At 36.3% G+C, this 22,400-nt stretch overlaps 1 protein-coding gene across 1 annotated transcript in view; it reads left to right on the plus strand.

The window, feature by feature from the left end:
- The first annotated feature begins 581 nt into the window (after positions 1 to 581).
- CDH12 (cadherin 12) overlaps positions 582 to 22,400 on the plus strand; it is a 231,730-nt gene continuing 209,911 nt past the window's right edge. Inside the window, exon 1 of the mRNA XM_090278898.1 lies at positions 582 to 831. Within this exon, the coding sequence (XP_090135024.1) occupies positions 601 to 831 (231 nt within the window). The 5' untranslated portion in view covers positions 582 to 600. The remainder of the gene's footprint in view (positions 832 to 22,400) is intronic.

Below are 22,400 nucleotides of genomic sequence, written 5' to 3' on the forward strand. Positions count from 1 at the left end.
AATGCTACTTTATTATTTGTTGATCAGAAGAAAGGAGATTCTTCAAAAAATTATAAAATGGACAAGATAGCTCTCCAGTAGCAAAGAATTATCCAACCCAAAATGTCCATAGTGCTGAGGTTACAAAACCTTACTTTTAACTCACTTTAAAAACAGTGATCCCTGTTTTATTTCTAAAATGATTTAAAAAAAAGTGATTGCTTCTGTTTATGATATGCCTTTCATTTCGTTACTTTTTCAAGTCTGTAAAATGCTTAGTTTATCAGTTAACAGGCTGAATAGCAATGAACATTTATCAATATAATTTTAAAAAATCTTTCCTCTCTTGTTCAGATGTTGCCATATAAAATGAGAGTTTTGGTGGCAATCATGCAATTCTATCAATTTAATGTATCTTTGTTAATCTGTTTTATAGGTCCCCTTAGATGGAATATAATGCTGCAGAAACCTTTTCATCAAAAGGAGTAATGCCTGCATTATCATTTCTGCAATAAAAAGAACACTAAGTGGTGGAGCCCACAGACACCTCAAACCTGGATTCCACAATTCTACTTTAAGTGCTGGAGTTTTTATTACTCTGCTGTAGAAAAGCCTTTGCCAATGCTTACAAGGAACTGTTTATCCCTGCTTCTCTGGGTCCTGTTTGACGGAGGTCTCCTGATACCACTTCAAACACAGCTACAACGAACTTTAGCCACAGAACCAAGAGAAAATGTTATCCACCTGCCAGGGCAGCCATCGCATTTCCAACGAGTTAAACGTGGCTGGGTATGGAATCAGTTCTTTGTGCTGGAGGAATACATGGGCTCCGAACCCCAATATGTGGGAAAGGTAATGGTCTGTTTCTTTTAACAACCACTTGATAACAAGGGGGAGTATGCGCTGTGTAGTATGTGTGGAAATGTTGCGTAGGAGGTGAGCAAACCAGTGACTAGAACTCTGTAAATGAATTCAGGAGAGCTGGCTTTTCTTCCTGACTCAGTGACCTGGGTAAGCTTTGGAATATCATTTAATCCCTCTTTTCTTTAATTATTCTGGTTATTTTAATGGAATTAATGTATATTTTGTTTTCATTTTTTACATTCTTTGCTAACATAAAGTTAAAAATATATACAAAGTCATTAAAAGCATTATTATAGCACATTATTTCTCACAGACATTTGGAAATTGTTTTCCAGGGTGAGACACAGGAAAAAAAGCCCCAGGTATAAATATTCTAAGCTAATGTGGGTACCCTTGAATGACCAAGATGCCTTTCCTCCTCTCCCCTTAAAAAACATGACATATAATTAGAATTGCAGTTCTGAAATATTTGAGTTGGTTTCCTTATGCTTTATAAAGAATTGATTTACTATGTGTTTTGCAAGCTACTTATGAAGTTATTTACGGCCAAATTAAAAAATGTCAATCTTCAACACAGCACACAATTTCCTAGTCATATTTCAAGTTTATAGAAATTAATTTTTTTCACAAAATAGTTTGTCTGTTTTGGCCCATTTATGCTTTATTGCTATTTTTTTCTTACAAAAAAAATTGACCTATGTCTAGAATAGATAGAACTAATCAATACCACTGGAAACAATTTTTTCAAAAAAATAAATATTTTATTTTATTTTGATTTTGTTAATTTTGTTTTTAAATTTTCTAAAATATTTTTCATGGCTTTAATAATAATAATAATAATAAATATGTGTGGAAAGAGTTTAAAAGAAATCCAAGGATCAAAAAGGGAAACCATGGTACAATGAATATTAATTAACAAACTGGTATGTAGAGGAATATTTCTCTTGAATATGAAAGTCTTCAGAAATTTCTGGAAGCCTACACTAAAGTGTATGAGCACTCAGAAGAATATTTCATGTGAGGCACCAATCTATAAATTATAAAATTAGAGTCACAACAAATCAGTCTTTGAGTACCACCCTGGCAATTCAATTTCTGATAATCTTGCAAAAAATCTTCAGTGCCATTAAGCAGAAGCAATATTATTGCCGGGATTCCCACCCACTAGGAATCAGGCCTGATCACATGGCCCTGGGAGAACTCCATAGGTCCAGTACTGGAGCTCCAGATGGTATTGGGTGAACTCTGAAGTTGAGTAGAAAGCCAGACAGAACCTAACAGACACTGATGGGAGAAGTGGGCACTAAGGCACAGGCAGTTACAGTCCAGCCCAGGGCACCCCACCCAGATGGCAATGCTGCCCACAAATAAGGTTGGGCACAAGAACAGCCTTAGAAATTCTTGACAAAAATTCTTCAAAACATGGAAGTCCCTTGGTGTTATTGTACAGTACTTCCACTAATATGATTTCTCCATACAGTCATGGAGTATAATAATCACTAAACCATTTTTTTTTACAGTGAGATAGGTTCATGTTGTGCTGGTACACCTGTTTCTGGTAAGTGAATGTAATATAACAATTGAGTTTGGGAAATCAAGTGAATGGGACAGTGTAGCTCTGAAATTGCCTCATGGGTGGCAGGTGTCTCAACTGTGCTTATGACAGAGCTAGACATGGAGTCAAGGTTTCTGACAAAGCCAGATGAAAAGGTGTGCTCTGGTTTGGCTAGAAGCAGATCTATAGCTTTTGGATGAATTTGAGGTGAGAAAGTTGACATTTTGTTGAAATATTAATGACACTACTTCTAGTCCATCTGAAGTAGACTAGCTTTTGACGTCCCAATGTACATAAGTAAAATGGAGCTAGGAGTTGCTTACGCAAATTTTGTTTGGTATTCCAGAATTCTACCATTGTAAATAGAATGGAATTCACCCAACTCATTTAAAAAATGAATCAGTATTCCTAAATAGATTAAAAAGAAAGAGGTATAAGATTGAACTATTATAGAATTAAGACCTTTCCACAGGCACATGGCCCTTCATTTATCAGGTTAATATGAACCTATGGTTCTCAGGCACTGTGTGTTTGCAATGCAAATGAAACAACAGTTGCCAAAAATCGCCTTTCCACATGGGAAATAGTTAAAGTTTAATTAACTCTGTCTTAATGATTCTAGATGTGAAACTGGTAATATGATAACATGGGGACCAATTCAAGCCATTACACGTTAAGTGTATAAACATATAGAAATATCCTTAAGCTATTGCTTTTTCTAGAAAGGCTTTGAGACATTTTGTTAAAAAAAAAAGAAAAGTATTATAAATAATATAGAATATTTGGCTAAAGAAAAAAGCAAGTGCGAAATTGCCAAGCAAAATGATCAGCCAAACTACTGTAATTGAGTTTCAAATTTAACTTTGCTTTTTTGCAACAAGAGCATCTATGGAAAACATCAATTTGTATAGTTCCCATCATTGGAGCTTTACCTACTGAGAGGAAAAATTTATTTACCTAGATTCAAATATATATATATATATTCATGTAGAAATTCATGGGGTGGGAGGTTTCTGGGTGGCTTAGTGGACACTAGCCTCAGCAATTATTAAAAAGGAAAAAATGTTAATGTTGACATTCTTTCAAGAAAGACCAGACAATGATATTGCTTAAAATGAATATTTCTTTATCTTATATACAAAGAAAGCACAACTGCTCCAGAGGCAAAGCCAACACTTTCCACAAACAAACATTTTGGATTTTATACAAGATCTGAATAAATGTAAGGTACCATATTGCAAAGTAACACAGAAATTAATTTGATTGGGAAAAAAATAATTCATACATTTTCAATTGCTCAAAATCTCCATCAGTAAGGCCTGCACTATTAATCACATACACACACATGTGCACACACATACACATAATAAGTTGGGTGCTTACATCGACATATATAACTGGGTGCCTATGTCTGTGAAGTACTAAGTATGTCATAGCCTCAAATCTATGTATCAAGAAAATGCTACTAATTTTATATTCAAAGAATAATTAGGAAATTGTACTGTGATTTCAGATGATCTCTGTTAGCAGCAATTTTTAAGTCTAAATCATTTAAAATGGCAAAAAATTAAACTGAAACTTAAATAAACCCTATCTCCAGGGGCATCTGTTTATTCACCATATTTGTGATTAATGGTGTATTGCAATTTGAAAAAGTGCTAAGCATTGCGGGGATGCATTTAATATGAGGGTCCCTAGACTGCAGTTATAACAGGTGCTTCTCTGGGCACTGCGTTAGTCATTTACATGCATAAACTCTGTGATCTTCACAACAGCGCTTGGAGGAACATTGTTAGTAGCCCTGTTCTCTATGTGAGAGAACTGAGGCCCAGGAAGGTTAAAGTAACCTCCTCATGTCACAGCACGCAAATGCTGAAAATGGAGTTTCAAGCCAGGTAGTTTAGCTCCTTTGCACCAGATAATATTACAGTGTGGTATCTTATGAGGATATCAGATAACAGTAGTTTCAGTACTCTGTCAAATGTACTGGAGTGGAGAACCTCTTAGGGGCTGTGGGGACAAGGGATGGTCTATCAGTAGGTCTAAAAGTTGGAGGAATTCAAGAGAGGCTTCTCAGATCCAAAAGCACCTGAGGAGCATCTTGAGAGATGACATTAGCTTTTTTAGAAGAGATAGGTTGAAAAAACATTTTATAAACTCTGAGTCTTAAAATGTCATAATGGGCCTATGTAACCAACTGTATTTTAATATAATCAGAGAATATGATGTTAACTGTTTAAAATAAATATATGCAGAAAGTGTGGAGAGGTTCCATTCTCGTGCCAAGATCAGTTTTATTTGGTCTTATTTATTTTTTTAATTGAGCTATAATTGACATATAATGTTATATTGGTTTCAGATGTACAATATAGTAATTTCATACTTGTTTGCACCGTGAAATGATCAGCACAGTTTGTTTAGTTAGCATCTATCACTACACATAATTACAATCCTTTTTTTTCTTATGAGAAATTTTAAGATTCACTCTCTTAGCATCTTTCAAATATCTAATATAATATTATTATCTATATTCACCATACTGCTCATGGCTGTATTATTTGTTCTCAAAGGTGTCAAAATTCACAGAAGTATCTTCATTGAGGATTCCCTTGGACAAAATTGCAGTTTTGAAATTATCACTCAGAGAGCCATTTAAGAGACTAATGGGGGGCAGAGAAACAAGCATGGGGACAGGAAACATATGTATGAAAAAGTTACAGTCAGCTTGCTTGTGAAGGAAGTAATGAGGGTAATGGAATATTTGGGGTGAAGATTTCAAGATCTATTGGTTATGGGAATATTAAGAAAAAGACAACAATTTATTACAGAATTGCATGGAGAGAGACTAAAAGAGAATAAGAAGAAGAAAAAAGACACATATCCCTGACTTTTTTTTTACTAGGCTTCAGTATAAGCTTGTTTCTAAAATAAGGAATAAAATGAACAGTATGAGATATTATATGTCCATAGTTACTTATAGTCATCCAGGTGAACTATCTCAAAGATATTTGAGTACATTCATGTAGGATTCACCAAAAGGCTGGCGGTAGAGATAGAGACAAAGTTGACTGACATACAGATAGGAATCAAAATCATATAAATAGGTAACATACCTTAGAGAAGATATGAGAGCCCTGACTTTTAACTGCAAAGTAGATGAAGAATTAGATAGTGTCATGGATGAAAAATTAAGACAAACTTTTAAGAATAAGAAAAGACAAATAATGTCAAACTCCACAGGTCAAATTAAATAGTGACTGAATAGCTGGTACTGGCTTGAGCAGTTAGTGCGCCAAAGGTGAGCTTTGTCAAAATAATTTTAGTGGTTTTTCTCTAAAGCTTAAGGAAAAGGGAAAGTGATGGGAATAGTAAGTCGATTTCAAAAGTGTAGATGAAAGAAATTGATCTATGATATGCCTGATTTGATGTGATAAATACCTTATTAGTTAGTATTTTCCATCCAGAGAAACAAAACCAGTAGTGTGTGTGTGTGTGTGTGTGTGTGTGTGTGTGCGCACACGCAGAAAGAGAGAGAGAGAGAAAAAAAGAGGGAGGTAGAGAGATAGACATTGAGAAATAAAGTTATTTTAAGGCATTTGGCTCACATTACTGTGTAGATGCAAGTCTAAAATCTGCGAGTAGGCCAGCATGATGCAGACTCAAGGGAGCATTACAGATAAACTTAGTATAGCTATTCTAATTATGCTATGTGTGTATGTGTGTGTGTGTGTGTGTGCATATATGTGTAAATGTACATAAGTGCATATACATATATGTATGCATGTACCTAAGTGTATATATACACAATTATGGAGTGTATCTATTTCAATTTATCCCAAGTATGCTATTCACAACTGGGGAACAATTACAGGATAGATTTGGGGACACTCTGGGTCCACCGTGAGATGGACTTGAGCTAAAACTCCATTCACCACCTGACCTTCTTAAGCCCCTGAGAGTCTGACTGGTGGATTGCGTGACTTATTGAATCTTCCGGAATTAGTGTCAGTTCAGAGCCAGTGTCCAGCAGTTCCTTAAAGGGCTGATTATTTCCTTTTTCCCCTTGCAGGGTAACCCTGGTAAAACCCTTTGGGGAAAGCTGGGAGAAAGATTAACTGTATAAATGTTGTAATTTACAGTGTAATGAAGTTCTTCCTCAAGGGGATGAGGCTCTCATTCATTCCCAGGGTTTTGGATCTGTAAAATGGCTTGAGTCTGGGAATAAAATGAGGGGTTATACTCTGTTTTTATGACTCAGGTTAAACTTTTGCTCACTTGACCAGAATTCTTTGCTTTTATAGATTAAGTAAGAATTTAATAAGTTTCCTATCTATTTCACTTCCAGGAAAAAATTCCAAGGTCATAGGTCTCAGTGTGTCAGACCATTCAAGTTGCTGTCCTTTACGGGAACCATATCTACCTTGCCTTTAACCATTGGATGCTGCCACTCAGTCCCTGTCATCCAGATCCAATTATTCCTATTGTATTTAGATTTTTCAGTTGTCACTGTAAGTTCTGGTCTACAGAGAAAAGGTGTTTAAGGATTCTGGAAGTCCCCTTTCAAGCTTACTTTTCAAAGCCATGGTGAAAGATGTGTTCACTGGAACTTTCCAGAATGGGTGATCAGGTATTCAATGACAAAGTTATGTTAGTGTTCCAATCTTCCTAAAACTTTGAATTCATTCTTCAATAGTAAGTCAAGACAGGTCTGGAATTTCAAATTTATATACTCCATGTTTCAGCCAAACAAACTGTTGGGACACTTTTTAATCACTGAAATGCAACATTAAGTACAACATTAAATTAAATGCAACATTAGATGCAAGATATTTGCTTTGCTGGCCTGCATCAATAAATCCAGCCTGATCCAACTTTGTTTCTTCTAAAATTATCTCATACTCCTTTTTATTGATTTTTTTTTTTTTTTTTTTTTTTGAGGAGAGAGGGAGAGAGGGAGAGAGGGGGCGAGAGAGAGAGAGAGAGAGAGAGAGAGAGAGAGAGAGAGAGAGAGAGAGAGAGAGAGAGAAATTTGTTGTTCCACTCATTTTTGAATTCATTGGTTGCTTCTTTTATGTTCTCTGACAGGAAATCAAACCCAAAACCTTGGCATACCGGGACAACCCTCTAACCAACGCTACCCAGCCATGTCTCATACACTTAATATCTATTCTTACATGTGTTTTTTTTAAATTTTTATCTGTATAAATTAGAAAATTCAAGTAGTTCTTTTGGTATGTAATATGTTTCCCCATAGATTACACTTTTTACTTCACTTTTCCTGAGACTTGAATCAATTTACAGATCTAGAAGTAAAGCAGAACTATGAGAATGGGTTCTTGATGAATCAACAGTGTCTTGTATGACAGTTGACTCCACGGGGGCCATGACAGTTTTCTCAGGCATTCAGGGTTAATTTTCTCAGGTGGAGATGGAGAGGCAACTTTGCTGGCCAAAAGCACTTATCAGAATTTAAGGACTCAATGTCCCCAGCTTTCTCAGGGTCTTCCCACACATCTGCATTCCAACTTTCAGGACCTCATTTTTTCACAATCAGAACACTTACTTCAAAAGTAGACATACTGCGTGGCTAAGAATTCAATGTGCCTTGTAATTCAGATGCTCACAGGATAAGATGCTGGTCTTATTTCCAGCAGTCTCTGTTCTGTGGATGCAGGAGATCAAGTTCTCTTCCTGGCAGATATAGAAGTCCTCAGGCTATTTATGTGGCACTTCAGTTGGGCATTCAAATCCTTGAGCATGTTTTATTTTTCTTTCCCTACTGTGTCCAGTGCTATGTTCTGAAAGTTAGTGTCTCCTCAAATTCATATTTTGAAATTCTAATGCCTAAAGTGGGGATGTTAGGGGACATGGCCTGTGAGAGGTATTAGATCATGGGGATGGGGTCTTCACAAATAAGACTAGTGCCTTCAAAAAAGGCCGCAGAGCTCCCTAGCCCTTCTTTCCATGTGAGGACACAGCAAGAATTCTGCAACAAAGAAGTGGGCCATTTTTATTTTTTTAAGTATATTTTATTGATTATATTGTTACAATAGTTTCAATCTTTTCCCCTTTGCTCCCCTCTGCCCAATACCCCTCTTCCCTCAGCAATTCCAACCCCATTAGTTCATGTCCATGGGTCATGCATGTAAGTTCACTGGCTTCACCCTTTTTTATATTATTCTTTTTATTTTTAAATAAATAAATAAATTATAACAATAAAAAATAACAATTCCCCCCTCTCAGACTTAAGACCTTTTATAATCTTATAAAGGACAATGGACGAAGGTCTTGTGCTCCTCTAGCTGCTTCAATCTAGACATGGTCATTGTCCTACCTACCCTTGAGTCCAGAAATCCCTAATAAAAGTGGGGGTGTGGAGAGAGGGTGGCCTTCCCACATGGGGAAGGATCTTGCACACTCCAGGTCAGTTGGCTGTCCCCAGACAGCAGCATGCTTGGTTTAACAGGCTGGCATCCTTGTTGTACTCTGGGGGCAACAGATTTGGCAGCAGGGTTAAAAGGCATGATTCAATCCATAACCACTGGATGACAAAGGTCAGGGATTAATTTTTCAATGTCCACATTGGGGAAAAAAAGAGCTTCTTTGGAGGATGGTGTGCAAGGCACGTCACAACTGTCCAAAACCCTTTTGCCCACTATACTTAGTTTGGGCTGAGGGGAATATTTTAAGTTTACCCCCCTCTCAGACCTCTGGGCCCTTTATATCCAAGCCATTACTATAGAAAAGAGAAACCAGTTTTAAAGTGAAGCCCACAGACCACCCAATTCTTCACCAACCCAGCCACTTAGTTCAGCCAAACCATTGAGTCTCAAGAGTCAGCGATGCAGACAGGATTAAGTGAGACCTATACGTACAGACAATCACTCAGGTAATGAGATCATAGGCTTATGCCCTATGAAAAAAGAACACCCATGTTAATTTATGCAACATAACCTACAAACCAGTCTCTAAATATGCAAGACTGTCTTATTGGAAAGACATCCAGTAACAAGGCATTTGACATTCTTCTTGCCTATAAGTTAAGCATCTTTGATGATGTCACAGACCTTAACTTTCAAATGAAAATAAACTTTAAAGACAGTTAGCTGCACTACTTTATAGTCTACCACTAAGCATTGTGATTTTTCCAATTTATTTTCTGCTTCTGGTATGCTCTTTACTTTATATAGCTATGCCACTAAGCTTTAATATGTTTACTTTAATTGAATTGGCAGGACCTTGAATGAAATTTAATTATCTTTAAGTCAATATAGGAATCACTGAAACCAGAATTTCAAAAATAACTTGGGCAGCATTAATATTTGAGCACTATTTTTCTTTTTCTCTTTCACTCTTCTTTATATCTCTTCTTCCTCCTGCTGTTTTTACATCTAATTATATTTCAATCTTGTTTTATGGATGTTGCTTGACTATAATTACATAACAGCTGGGATAAAGAGTAAGGAGACTTTAATTCAAATTCCAGGTGTTTTACTATTATCAACACAAAAACACTTAAGCATAACTGTGTCAGTCCCACTAATAACATTGTGTGATATTATATATTCAGATTATATATTTACCAGAAACATCTCAAGTGCAAATGTCACGAATTTTACAATGCATTTCATTATGTATGTGTATGTCTGTGTGTGCATGTGTTATTGAATTTTTTTCTATAATGTATTAGTTGTATCCTTTGGAAAATCGTGCTTTGAGCTAACACAATAAACACCTACAACTTGCATTTCATACCAGGTGATAAGGGATAGAACCTACTAGAATTATTAGAGAAGTACCCTGGGAAAGGGCACCTATATGAAAAGGTAAAAAGAATAGTAAGTATAGAGTGATAAAAATTCCAATAAAAAATCCAAATTTAATGTTCTGATTTTTTAAGAGCATTGAGTTTATTAATATATACATATATACATATATATATACATATATACATGGTTATACATTCATAAAAATGAATTGGAGATGTGATAAAGTGTTTTTCTTGACTCTGAATAAAAATAAAATGAAGGGACCATCTCTACTTAGTTCATTGTTCAAAAGACACCATATATTTTATTGCTACTGACATCTAATTAATTTCACTAATGTATGAAATTATTATTATGAAAGCAATCCTGGAATTTCCCACAAAAATGGCCTAAAGGAGATTTCTTATATAACACATATCAGTGTAACCACCTTAGAATAGACTCTTAATGTGTAGCCATATTCATTATTAAAGAAGGCCATCACTTTTTGTTGTTTTGTGTCAACTACCAGGAACTGTTAGTGTTCTATAGTTGTATTAATGTTGGAAGAAGATATGAGATGCCTGGGTGGGAGAAGAGGGATGTTCTCACAGCACAACAAGCAGCATGAGCATTGGTGTAACTGAGTCAGTTTTCATCACCCCACTCACCACAGGGGCAACGTGGATAGGCCCATGGGGATGCTGCATAAGCAGTGGGCCGTGCTATGGGAGAGGGACCCTGATAGTCTTGCCCTGTGGTAGGGAGAGAGACATCATCTCTGGTTTACTGGGAAGTAAGTGTGTCTATTCTTTACTTTCGATAAAGACACTATCTCAACTTTTCAAGGTTGTTTACTATATACATAAACATTCTTGGAAGTTTAGTCTTGAAAAAGAGACGTTGAGTGCTTTCTTTGTAAGACCTGCAGGAACATAAGGAGTGATGAAGAATTGTCTCCTAATGCTATGCAGTGTGTTGACTCATTGAAGCAACACCATATAATCTAGTGATTCAGTAAAGTTAAAAACAATTTAAATTATTTATTCTGTCAGTTATCTGAGTTGCTTTGTCAGTAGTCAAATTATTACCCCCTCCTCTCTCTCTCTCTCTTTCTATTTTTCTCCCTCCTTTCTTTTTAAACATCATTAACTTTTATCCCCAGAGTTCTTATTCATTTGTATTCTGAAACTTAGAATTATAAATATAAAGGAGGGGTGGAACTGAATATATGAAGAACTGCCCCAAGTCTACTTCTGCTCCTTAGTGATGTTGGTCCTGTAAATTAACTATTTTCGCAATAAGTATAATCTTTTCAGTACACATACTTATTTTCCTTATCTAAATGATACATGATAACTTACCTTTCAGCCACTGAATGTCAATAACTGTTTGGGATATAACCTCCTCATAATTATACTGATAGTCTCACTCCTTGAGTAAAATGTAAAAAATATTTTTTTCACCATAAGCGGTGATTTACTGTAATAAATAGTGGGCAGTTCATATAAAATTGAATTTCTCTTTATTTTTCAAAGTATTAAGTGCTAGTGAACTTTGAACTAATTGTTTGGATGTATTTATAGTGTTTTATCATACAGTCAGCATTCTATCATAAGGAATATGATATTTTAATCCAGAATTTTGTTTTAAACATGCTGGGCATTTAAAGAGGACAATGATATTTTTCATGATATAGAAAAGATTCTAAAGGCAATTCTCTGTTTACTAAATTTATAAACTAAACAATGCATTGGTAGCATTGAAGATAGAATTACAGTTCTGTTGACAATGTCAACTACTATTGTAAATATGTTTCAAATAATAACCTTTGAAGTCACTTCTGAAGAACAGTTTTGAAGCTTGAAAAATCAAACAAAATAAATTAAAGCACGAGGAAAACTTTAATTTGAAAATAAAACCAAGTAATAGAATGTAGTTGAAAACACAACCCTCCAGTAATTTTCCCCTTCAATTAAGACATTTTGAGACCAAATGGAAAAATATTTAAAATATTTCTTTTATCCATTATGTGACTGTGATCAGGAAATTCATTAGAATTCCTCCATTGCTTCAGAACTGTCCACACAATAGAACACTGAACTCATGAACTCATGTAATGCCAAAGAACGTGGAACTAGCAGTAGCTGAATTTCTATCAAATGATTGGAGAAACACTGTTTTATTTAAACAGAGCTTCTTAAACTATTTAAAGCTTAGGTTTAGAACTATAGTTGAAAATGAAAGTGAGACAAAGATAACACAAGTTAAGCACAATCTTTCTTTCCCTTTCTTTTCTCCCTCTATCCCTCCATCCCTCTCTCCCCCTTTCCCTTCTTTCTTTTCTTCCTTCCCTCCTTTCTTCCCTCCTGCCTCCCTCTCTTCTTTCTTTTCTTTTTTTATTTTTTTCTTTTTTCTTTTTTTGGATTAGAAAAGGTCTCAAGAGACCAAAAGAAGGACAAATTTAGAGTAAAAATAGAGGCTATTCTAACACCAAAAAACAGTAAATATGTGTACAGAAATACACTAAACTTCTTTTTAGAGTCATTTAAGACTTCTACAAAATCCTAAATATATTTTCAAATATCAAAGAACTACTGCAAGGGATACATTTTAGTGAGACTCTTTGCATATCTTTCGATTGCCTAGAGGACACAGAACTGTGAGTGATGTATTTGACAACCTGGCTGCCCTTAGACAAGCAGAATTTCATCATTACTCTGTGAAAGCTTGGACAAGCCCGATATGTCTTTTCAGTTAAGTAGCTGGCTATAGCAGATCATGAAACATCAAGGCTTAATCCGCATAGATAGTGGGCGGGAGAAGTGGAAATGAGGAGAGGATGGAAGAAAGCTATCTAGTATCTAGTTCTCCCTGAAGAAGCTGCTGTCCCCAAAATTCCAGTGTCTGAACTGACCAGCTCCTCAAAATTTACCCCCTTTCCTGATTGTATTGCTTTATTTTTTTCCTGAGAGGAAAGAGGAGTTGTAAAATTGAGTTTGGTTAAAGAATATGTATTTATCTATGTGTAATTAGCACTGTATTTTTTTTTAATCTTAATCACACATCTTCCCCCTAAAAGTGACAAATATGTAAGCATCCCTGAAGTGCTTCTCTGCTTAATAAACATCCCTGCTCATGCTATAGTTTACTTCAAGGACAGAAGTTCTAGAGAAATAATTTGGACAATACAGGAAAACTTAACAAGAACCATTCAAATATGAGCATACATAAGGGGCTGGCAAACTATAGCTTTCAGACCAGATCCAAACCACTGCCTATTTTTGTAAATAAAGTTTTATTGGCACACAGCCACGCTCACTTGTTTACTTAGGATATATGGCTGCTTTCACACCAGATAGCAAGCCTGAGTATTAGGATAGAAACAGTCTAGCTCCCAACCCTAGACTATGCATTGCCTGGTCCTTTACAGAAAAAGTGTGCTGTCCTTTAATTAGGTGATTAATCTTGAAACAATATGAATGCCATGTGAACTCATATTTTCCACTTGTCTACATTCAGAACTGTTCTCCCAGTCCTGTCTGTCTGGAAGGTGGAGAGTGCCAGTTACCAGAAATGTGGCTTCTGGAAGAGAGCCAGCAGGGTGCAGTGAAAGAATCATGGACTTCTGTGGCTTTGCAGTATCCTTATTGCCTCAGTATCCTCATTTTTAAAATAGGAAAAATATGGAAAGAAAATAACAGGTTATTGTGAAGATTATTTAATCCATATGTAGAACAATGTATTTAGATTCTCAGCCAGCATCATTAATATTACTGGGACACACTCCATACTTTTTTGCCCAGAGTGGAAACTCATATTTCTGATGGAATGTGTGGATGTGGGCTTCACAGAAAGGTGTTTAGCTTCATCAGAATGTACCTTTCACCCCTTGGTTTAAGAGAAAAGTTATAGAGGACTCTTATCATGTTCGATGGAGGAAGACACACATTCCTGTTTCCACCATTGCCCCTGAGATTGTCAAGAATCTCCCAGGATGCCCACATCCCAATCTCTTGTCCCCTTACCTAAAGATATTCATATGACCAGAACAACAGTATCCTATGATCTTGGACAACTAGTCACAATGAGTAGGGATATCATTACTAGAATTCATTAAGTTCATTTTGTCATTAGTGCAGTGATTCCTATCATAAAGAAAGAAACAAATTTATCCAGGGTTTACAATATACTCTGAAAGTAAGGTTAAAACAAAATATATTCATGTGAACAAATAAACAAAATCAAGACCAGCATACTGTAGCACACTAAAGATAAAATGAAGGTTAATATGCACAGTGGAGAAAAATAATTCAAACACTTACTTAAAAGACCTTAATTTCCTTTTTTTGGATGATCTAAACATTTATTATGTATGTCTGTCTCCCTTATATCATTACAAGAAACAATACAAATGAATTTTGAAGTTACATATACATTTAAAAACTTTGCATTTTTATGGAAGAAATCTAGATTTCATATTTTTGAGTGTCAATGTTTAAATTCAAAATTTAGAAATGTTGGTTAGGAAATATATTTTTATCAATATGAGTAAACATGGGCTTATTAATTAATTTGCCAAGCATCTTTATAGTTTTTGCCTCCAGTGATTAGATATTTCTGTAACATGTAGTCTTTGATTAAGTGCCAAACTTAGTTACCATATGGTACATTGAATATATGATTCCAAAAAACCTCCGCTGCCTTGCGGCATACCTCTTCAGGGGAAAGGCTAAGGGAGTAAACCCCGACAGAAAATCCGGAGCCGGAGTCCCTAAGGCGGTTTGACGTTGTAGTCAACACCGGCAACTCCTGCGGCGCACCTGAAGCCAAGCTGTATTGACTCCGTCTTTCCCTTGGACCCTTCAGCTGCGAAGAGAGGGGGGGTCTGCTGCATGGGCAACAGCAGACCCTCCATATCACCCTGCCCAGGCTCTGTAGCTTCAGCTTCACTGGAGAGGACACTCCAGCGTCATCGCAAGAGTCAATTCAACACGGGAGGAGACAGATACCGTGTCACTCCCGAGTCGGACTGCACAGCCATTCTCGGCGGTGCAGATAGACTCTTAAGAAGCTACACCATCGTCTCTCTAGACGGACGGCTGCCGACGAATTATTGACTTTTTGTCAATCAGTTTTGAAATATACTCACATTCATATTTTAAAGGTGTTGCCTTCATTAATGGATACGAATACATATTACTAAGTGATTTTTAAACCAAACAGTGATCAAGAACAGTTATTAAGTTAATAATTAACTGCATAAGGGAACATGCAAATTCAATTAAGTAAAATTACTACCTACAGAAAAATAATTATGTACCATCTCAAATACTAAGCTTCTTGGGTGAGAGTTCAGAAGCACAAGGAAGATATAAAAAAGTAGGTAAAGGAAGGGACTCTCAGAATTTGAGAATGACTAAAACAGGAGCTTAGACACAGAGAAGAGTGAATGTTGTCAAGTGAAAATAAAGGTTTCAGCATGCTCTCCATTAAGTCCTTGGCTTCAGTAATATAGATCTGCAAGTCAGCTCACTCTTACTTGCTATTCTTAGATTATTGGAAAACAGGTCCACATGTGTCAGTTGTGCAAGGCGTCTAGTCCTTTCCATGTGGCTTGCACATTTCAGGAACAAGGTTCCCTTAGAGCTGCTTCTGCAGACTGTGAAGGGCAGAGGGTAACAGTGTCCTTGTCCCAGTCCTGCCTGGCCTTGCAGTACAGGTCTCTGCTGATTTTCCAAGGCCAGGGACACTCCTCCTGATCCACAAAAAAAGTATTTTCTCTCAGCAATTATCCAGTTGGGTATAGGGTTACTTCTGATGTTAGGGGGGAATTATTAAGAGCACCCATATGTACTTTGAAAAATGTTCCTGTTGGATAACAAACTATATGACCACCTTAGTGTGTACATGGTTTAGAAAACGTTCTAGTCTTAAAGGCCATGACTATGCATCTGTTCTGCTGGGGCCATGCCCTTTGCAGTTGATTGAAACAGTGTCCATAATCAGCTGCATTCTAGGATTAGTTAACACCATTCTTCTATGGCCTAGTCTTGATTTTGACAGAGGATTTTCCTGATCATTATTATTATTTTTTAAGGAGTTTCTATTATTCTCCCGACCATTTGACTCAATCTTGGATTCTACATACTTTAAAAAAAAATAATTTATTTATTTGTATAATTTTATTTTTTTAGAGAGATGGGAAAGGAGAACAAGAGGGAGAGAAAGATCACTTTGTGGTTGCCTCTCACTCGTGCCCCTAACTGGGGACCTGACGTGCAACCTAGTAATGTGCCCTGACTGGGAATCGAACCAGCGACACTTGGCTCGCAGGCCGATGCTCAATCCACTGAGCCACACAGCCAGGGCTTGGATTCTACATACTTTAGGCATCCTTTTTCACACGAGTAGCTTCTATATTACTACCATAAAAGTATTGTGTTCTTTTATAAACTCTCAAATAAAATAGATATGTAGGAAAAAAGTGCAATCTAACTTTAACAGTCAATATCAGCTAAGACTTGGGCTGACCTTTGCCAAAGCACAATGCCCTGTTAGGAAACATTGCCCTCACATCAGTGGGAAGGTCCTGTACAATATACCTGTGTGACTACAGTAAGCCATTGGATTTATTCTTTCCAGATCCAAAAAAAAGTTTGAGTCAAAAGTAAATACTAGTCTTTTTAGAAGATAGAAACTAATTAGAAAGTTTCCAGTTGAAATTTTTCCAGCTTCTATTATATAAAAATCCAAACTCCACCAAATACACACAAATATTATGTCAGGAAATAATTTAATTATAAGCTCACTGATTCCCTCAGCTCTAGGAATTATTGATAACTTTTATAGAATTTGAGTAGATAAAGAAGTTGGAAGAGGAGATAATGGAGTGGAGATGGTGTTTCTAGAACTGCTAATGTTTGGAAAATGACCTATGTTATTTCTTAGAGGTCAAATACAAAAGTAAACTGAAAAGTTTTCTTGACCAGGGTTGATAGCAAAAACTATGTTATTATAGAAGATACACACAGCTAAATAAAGAACAAAAGGCTGGTACAAAAATGAATACAATAAGCCTAGATCCTTCAAGTTCTACAGTACTTTGATAATCCTGATGCTTCTGGAAACCATTTTAGCTTCTGAGAAATATCACAACATCAATTCCCATGACAGTAGACGATCATTCTTGCTGACTATAATATGATCGCTGTGATGCAATTCAAGAGGTCAGGATTCAGGCAGAGGCAAGTATGGCTGTGATGCCAAGCTTAGGAATGATAAGAATGGGATGAGTTTGAAAATGCCTGTGAGACATGGGGTGATAGGGTAAGTGTTAGAGGTGAGCTATAATATTAACAAAAATTACACCCCAAATTTAATATTTTCTAATTTCTATGTGCAAAGTATTCAGGATTTATTTCATTAATACTCTCAGTACCCCCAAGAGTGGAGTGCTGTTGTTTTTGTCATATGAAGGTTAAGAAACAGAGGCTCAGAGAAGTTCTGTTATTTGAGTTGAGCAGCTCATAAAATTGGGGTGCCAGAGTCCAAAAATATGTCTTTCTAACCAGAATAGTCGGCAATGTGCCTGCCCAGCCAGGATCACATTTGACACTGTTTGATATGCTTTCTGGCACAGAAGACATGTTAACAGAGACTGAAACAGGCTCCCAAATGAGCCCAGGCTGTAGGAAAAGAGCCCTGGGAACACATGTAGCTTTGCACATATTCTTCATTCTCATCATTATGTCAGTTTCAAGGAGATAGAACTTAAGACATATGTTAATTCAGTCCCCAGAAGAGGACACCACAATTACTCAATTATGAGGTAAAGAACATCCACAGCAGTTTGTTTCAGTGGAAATGAAGAACTTGAGAGCAGCAAGATTTACAAGACACTGCTCCAACTATTTCTAGAAGTCAGCAATGCAGAGTGGTACTTCAGACATCCCCGTTCTTCTTGGGATGACTTCTTCTCCCAATAACAGAGATTCTCAGATTTCTTAAATGATAAACAATATGAAAAATATAATCATTCAATTAGTATATTAGGGATAAATATCTATTTTTAAAATATAAGTGCAAAACATTTTTGCTACACACAAATATTATATGACAAAATATATGATGCTGTATTCCTAAGAGGTTTTGAACTCTGCTTTGAATAATCCCTTAGTTAGATCTTATGCTATTTTTTTTTGTTTGCTTACTTTCATAATAAAGTGTTTCAAAGCAAATCCCATGCTCCAAAAACCTCTAAGATAAACTGAACAAATGTAATAAATATTTATTTTACCTGAGAGATCCCATAAAGCTTGACAACAAAAGTTATGTGCAAAACAACAAATGTATATACCATTTGCCAAAACAACTTTTGAATACCATTTATTGATGGTTATGCAAAAACAAATCTTGCAAATCCAAACAAAATGAGTAAAATTTGTTATTTTGTTGTCTTATTAGAAGTCAAAGGGGTGAAACAGGCAAGCAAACTCAACATCTCAGTGTGTTTGTACAAAAACAATCAAAATTAAATTTCAGGTCTATTTCTATTCATGAATAGAAGGAAGTTTAGAGGGAGGCTGGAGAACAGTCATAGGTGAATGATTTCTAAGAAAATAATGACAAACACTATTCTGTGAAATATGTCTGAAAGAAGATAATCACATAGTGTTAGGTTTCCAGTTATACTTATTGAAGTCAAACCTGTACACTCATATTCCTTTAATGTTGTGTTGGCATGAGGGAGCAATGTAGCAGAAATAAACTTTAAACAAGATTATGGGAGAGTAAAAAAACTGAAGAATAGCTTTAATAGATAGCATTGCTGAATTGTACTTGTGCTTTAGGCTGGGTAAAGTTCTGAAGGCTTTTCACACATCGCTTCCTTTACTCACAAGATTTTTAACCAAGGGGGTGTGAAATGCATAAAGCTGTGACCCACATGTTTAAATCCCAGAGCAGAATTGCAGTTAAAAGAAAATATTCCATGTGATAAGAAAAGTTGGAAAATAATAAAATGTTTTATTTTCAGATACAATGAATGAAACATATCATTCCCAGGTAACATTAAAGTCTTAGTAGTTTCTGTCTCATATCATCTATATGCTTTCCCCAAAATACCTTTTGATAAACCACAGCCTACCCAGTCTCTGAGAAGTTGGTTTCCAGTTCTTGTTCTCTTCCCCCATTCTTCTCTCACCCTCCTTTTGTTTGATTCGAAATGTCCAACAGGTTTTCCATTTTGGGTCAAAATTAAAGATAAAAGGGAGGAGAAATGACGGAAGGGATCCAAGTGTCAGAGTCATTTTCATAAGGTAATAGAAGGGAAAGAGTAGTAGCTCTTTTACTTGAATGATTTGTATCTTGTCACATGTGTACTATTGTTACAGAAATTATTAAAACCACACTTAGATACATTATGTAGGGTATCCAAGGTCAATTGCTCTTGTAAGTGCAGTAAGCATAGCCGTTATCTCTTTGAAATGAACCATATTGATTATATCTATCTAACAACAACAATCAAAAAGTTTTCATAAATTCACCTGTCTTCCCAATTATATACTATTTATACTGTATATCCTCCGCTGCCTTGCGGCATACCTCTTCAGGGGAAAGGCTAAGGGAGTAAACCCCGACAGAAAATCCGGAGCCAGAGTCCCTAAGGCGGTTCGACGTTGTAGTCAACACCGGCAACTCCTGCGGCGCACCTGAAGCCAAGTTGTATTGACTCCGTCTTTCCCTTGGATCCTTCAGCTGCGAAGAGAGGGGGGGTCTGCTGCATGGGCAACAGCAGACCCTCCATATCACCCTGCCCAGGCTCTGTAGCTTCAGCTTCACTGGAGAGGACACTCCAGCGTCATCGCAAAATGTCGATTCAACACGGGAGGAGACAGATACCGTGTCACTCCCGAGTCGGACTGCACAGCCATTCTCGGCGGTGCAGATAGACTCTTAAGAAGCTACACCATCGTCTCTCGAGACGGACGGCTGCCGATGACGATACGACGATACTGTATATAGTGATATTGGATACTTATTTATACAATGGAAATATTATATTTGATTAAAAATTGCAACTCAATACAGGTTTTTAAAAAAGATTATTACCTGGACTCTAAGTGAGTTTCCCCTAAAATTGACTTTGTCATAATACAGAAAAAGTAGTAACTACAGCTCTTCATTATTAAGGGCCTCCTGTGTAACAAGCTTAGAGATACAGAATCCAAATAACACCATGGGTGTGGCTGTGGAGGGTTTAACTCCAGGCGAGTCATCTATGTCTCTGCAACAGCTGCCAGATTTTATTATAAGAGTTACTTAGGTTTTATAGTAATGGCTTACAGTAACTGTTATAAGAAAAAGAAAATAAGACTTTCCAATTCCTCCCCAACAGAGTATGAGCAGGTTTTGCATAGGGCATGTGAACGTACATTTTTAGAAGAAACCCTCAAGAATCAGATTTAGATGTCCCGATAATCACAGTTTGAGAAGCATTGACTTAGACTTCAACCAAACACTGATTAGTGGAAAAAATTGCCTCGTAGGCATTAATTTTAGGATCAGTGCACATAGGGAAGATGGATTTATCACAATATTTGATGGTTTCATGGTTGAACTCTCACCACAGAATTTTAGTTTCCAAATTGTCAGCTTTTTCAGGAACTCTCCATGGAATATCAAGTATTAAAACAGACTGTAATTTCCTCAATTGCTCATAATGTACCAGAGAAAAGAGTTTGCAATTGTCCTTATAATTCAAGACTAAATTAATTCCAAGTGTGTGCAACCAAAAAAAGGTGTTAATTGTATAGCAGATGAACTGACGTAGTAGGTAGAAAATACATGTAACGGTTGTTTGGAAGTTTAACTGCTGAGATACACAATAGAAAGTTCAACTGGAGCTTTTCGTTAGACAATTACCTACTAATCAGTAGATTACTAGAACTGTTTAACTTAATTAAACAGAAGTTTTTAAACCCCTACTGCATGTCAAGTTATGTTTCCGGCAATGGACAAATCATGAGGAGCTCATAATCAAACATATTTAAAATTCTATAAGCAGAATACAAAATGTTCAAACTTATTTAAACCTGGGTCAGATGTGCTGTGGAAATGAGAGGGTAATTTCCATACGATGGTGAGGGCCTACGAAGTTGGAAAGGTGGGAAGGAGAGACTGAACAGCACCCAGTGAGGCTTTATGTGTTATGTACAATAATAACCACCATTAACTTCTAATAATAGAAACTCTGCATTTGAAACAACTAATGGAGGATGGAAAAGAGTGGAGGTACAGCAAAGGCAGTTGTGTCTGCAAAGCGTGAGTGCACAGGTCAGTATGGAACTTCAGTAAAACACTAAGACATTCAGAGCACCTGAAGAATCATAGATTAAGAGTTTAGGAAGGAAAACAAATATTTTAGATGTGAAAGTGTTCCAAATGGCCTACCTCCTCAGGGCTATTCTATACATAATAAGGCACTTGGTCTGCTTTCTGTAGAAAACAGAGTGTATTTTCCAGAAGATTTAAAACAAAGAAGTAGAATTATTGCATTTTCATTTTGATAGACCTTAATGATCGGAACATGGAAGTACCTTGAGCCCTGGCCAGGTAGCTCAGCTGGTTAGAGCATAGACCCCATATGTCAAAGTTGCAGGTTTGATCCCTGGTAAGGGCACATGCAAGAATCAATCAATGAATATGTGAACGATTGGAATGTTCAATGTTTCTCACTCTTTCTTCCTTCCTATCTAACTCTAAAATCAATAAAAATAAAAAAGAAGTGCACTGAGTGTGAATTGAACTTGAGGAAGGGAATCCATGAATGGTTTGGCACAGATACCAGGACTTAAACTAAGACATCAGCAGTTAGCATGGATACAAGAGGACAGATTAGAAACATATTTTATAATTAAAAACAGCTGAACTTGGTTAAGAAGGATAGGGAAAGACAAAGAATTACTAGTTGGCATGATTTGGTGTGTAGTGGTACAATGACATAAAACTTAATGCATAGAAATAATTTTTACAAATAATTTTCTATGAGTTGCTAAATTCTGACATCAGAGTTATGTTGATAATAGATATGGACCACTAATTCCCAGCATATGTATATATTAACTCCTGCATATATATTAGGCATCAATACCAGTCAGGAATCTTTAATTCATACATTCACTAAACCAAAGAATTTGTTGACAAAAATTGAATCCATAACCTGTAATAAGAATTATATGCAAATTACTCTA

The sequence above is a fragment of the Furipterus horrens genome, unplaced genomic scaffold (genome assembly GCF_987537825.1).
Source record: "Furipterus horrens unplaced genomic scaffold, mFurHor1.1.pri manual_scaffold_5, whole genome shotgun sequence".
Classification (NCBI taxonomy): domain Eukaryota; kingdom Metazoa; phylum Chordata; class Mammalia; order Chiroptera; family Furipteridae; genus Furipterus; species Furipterus horrens.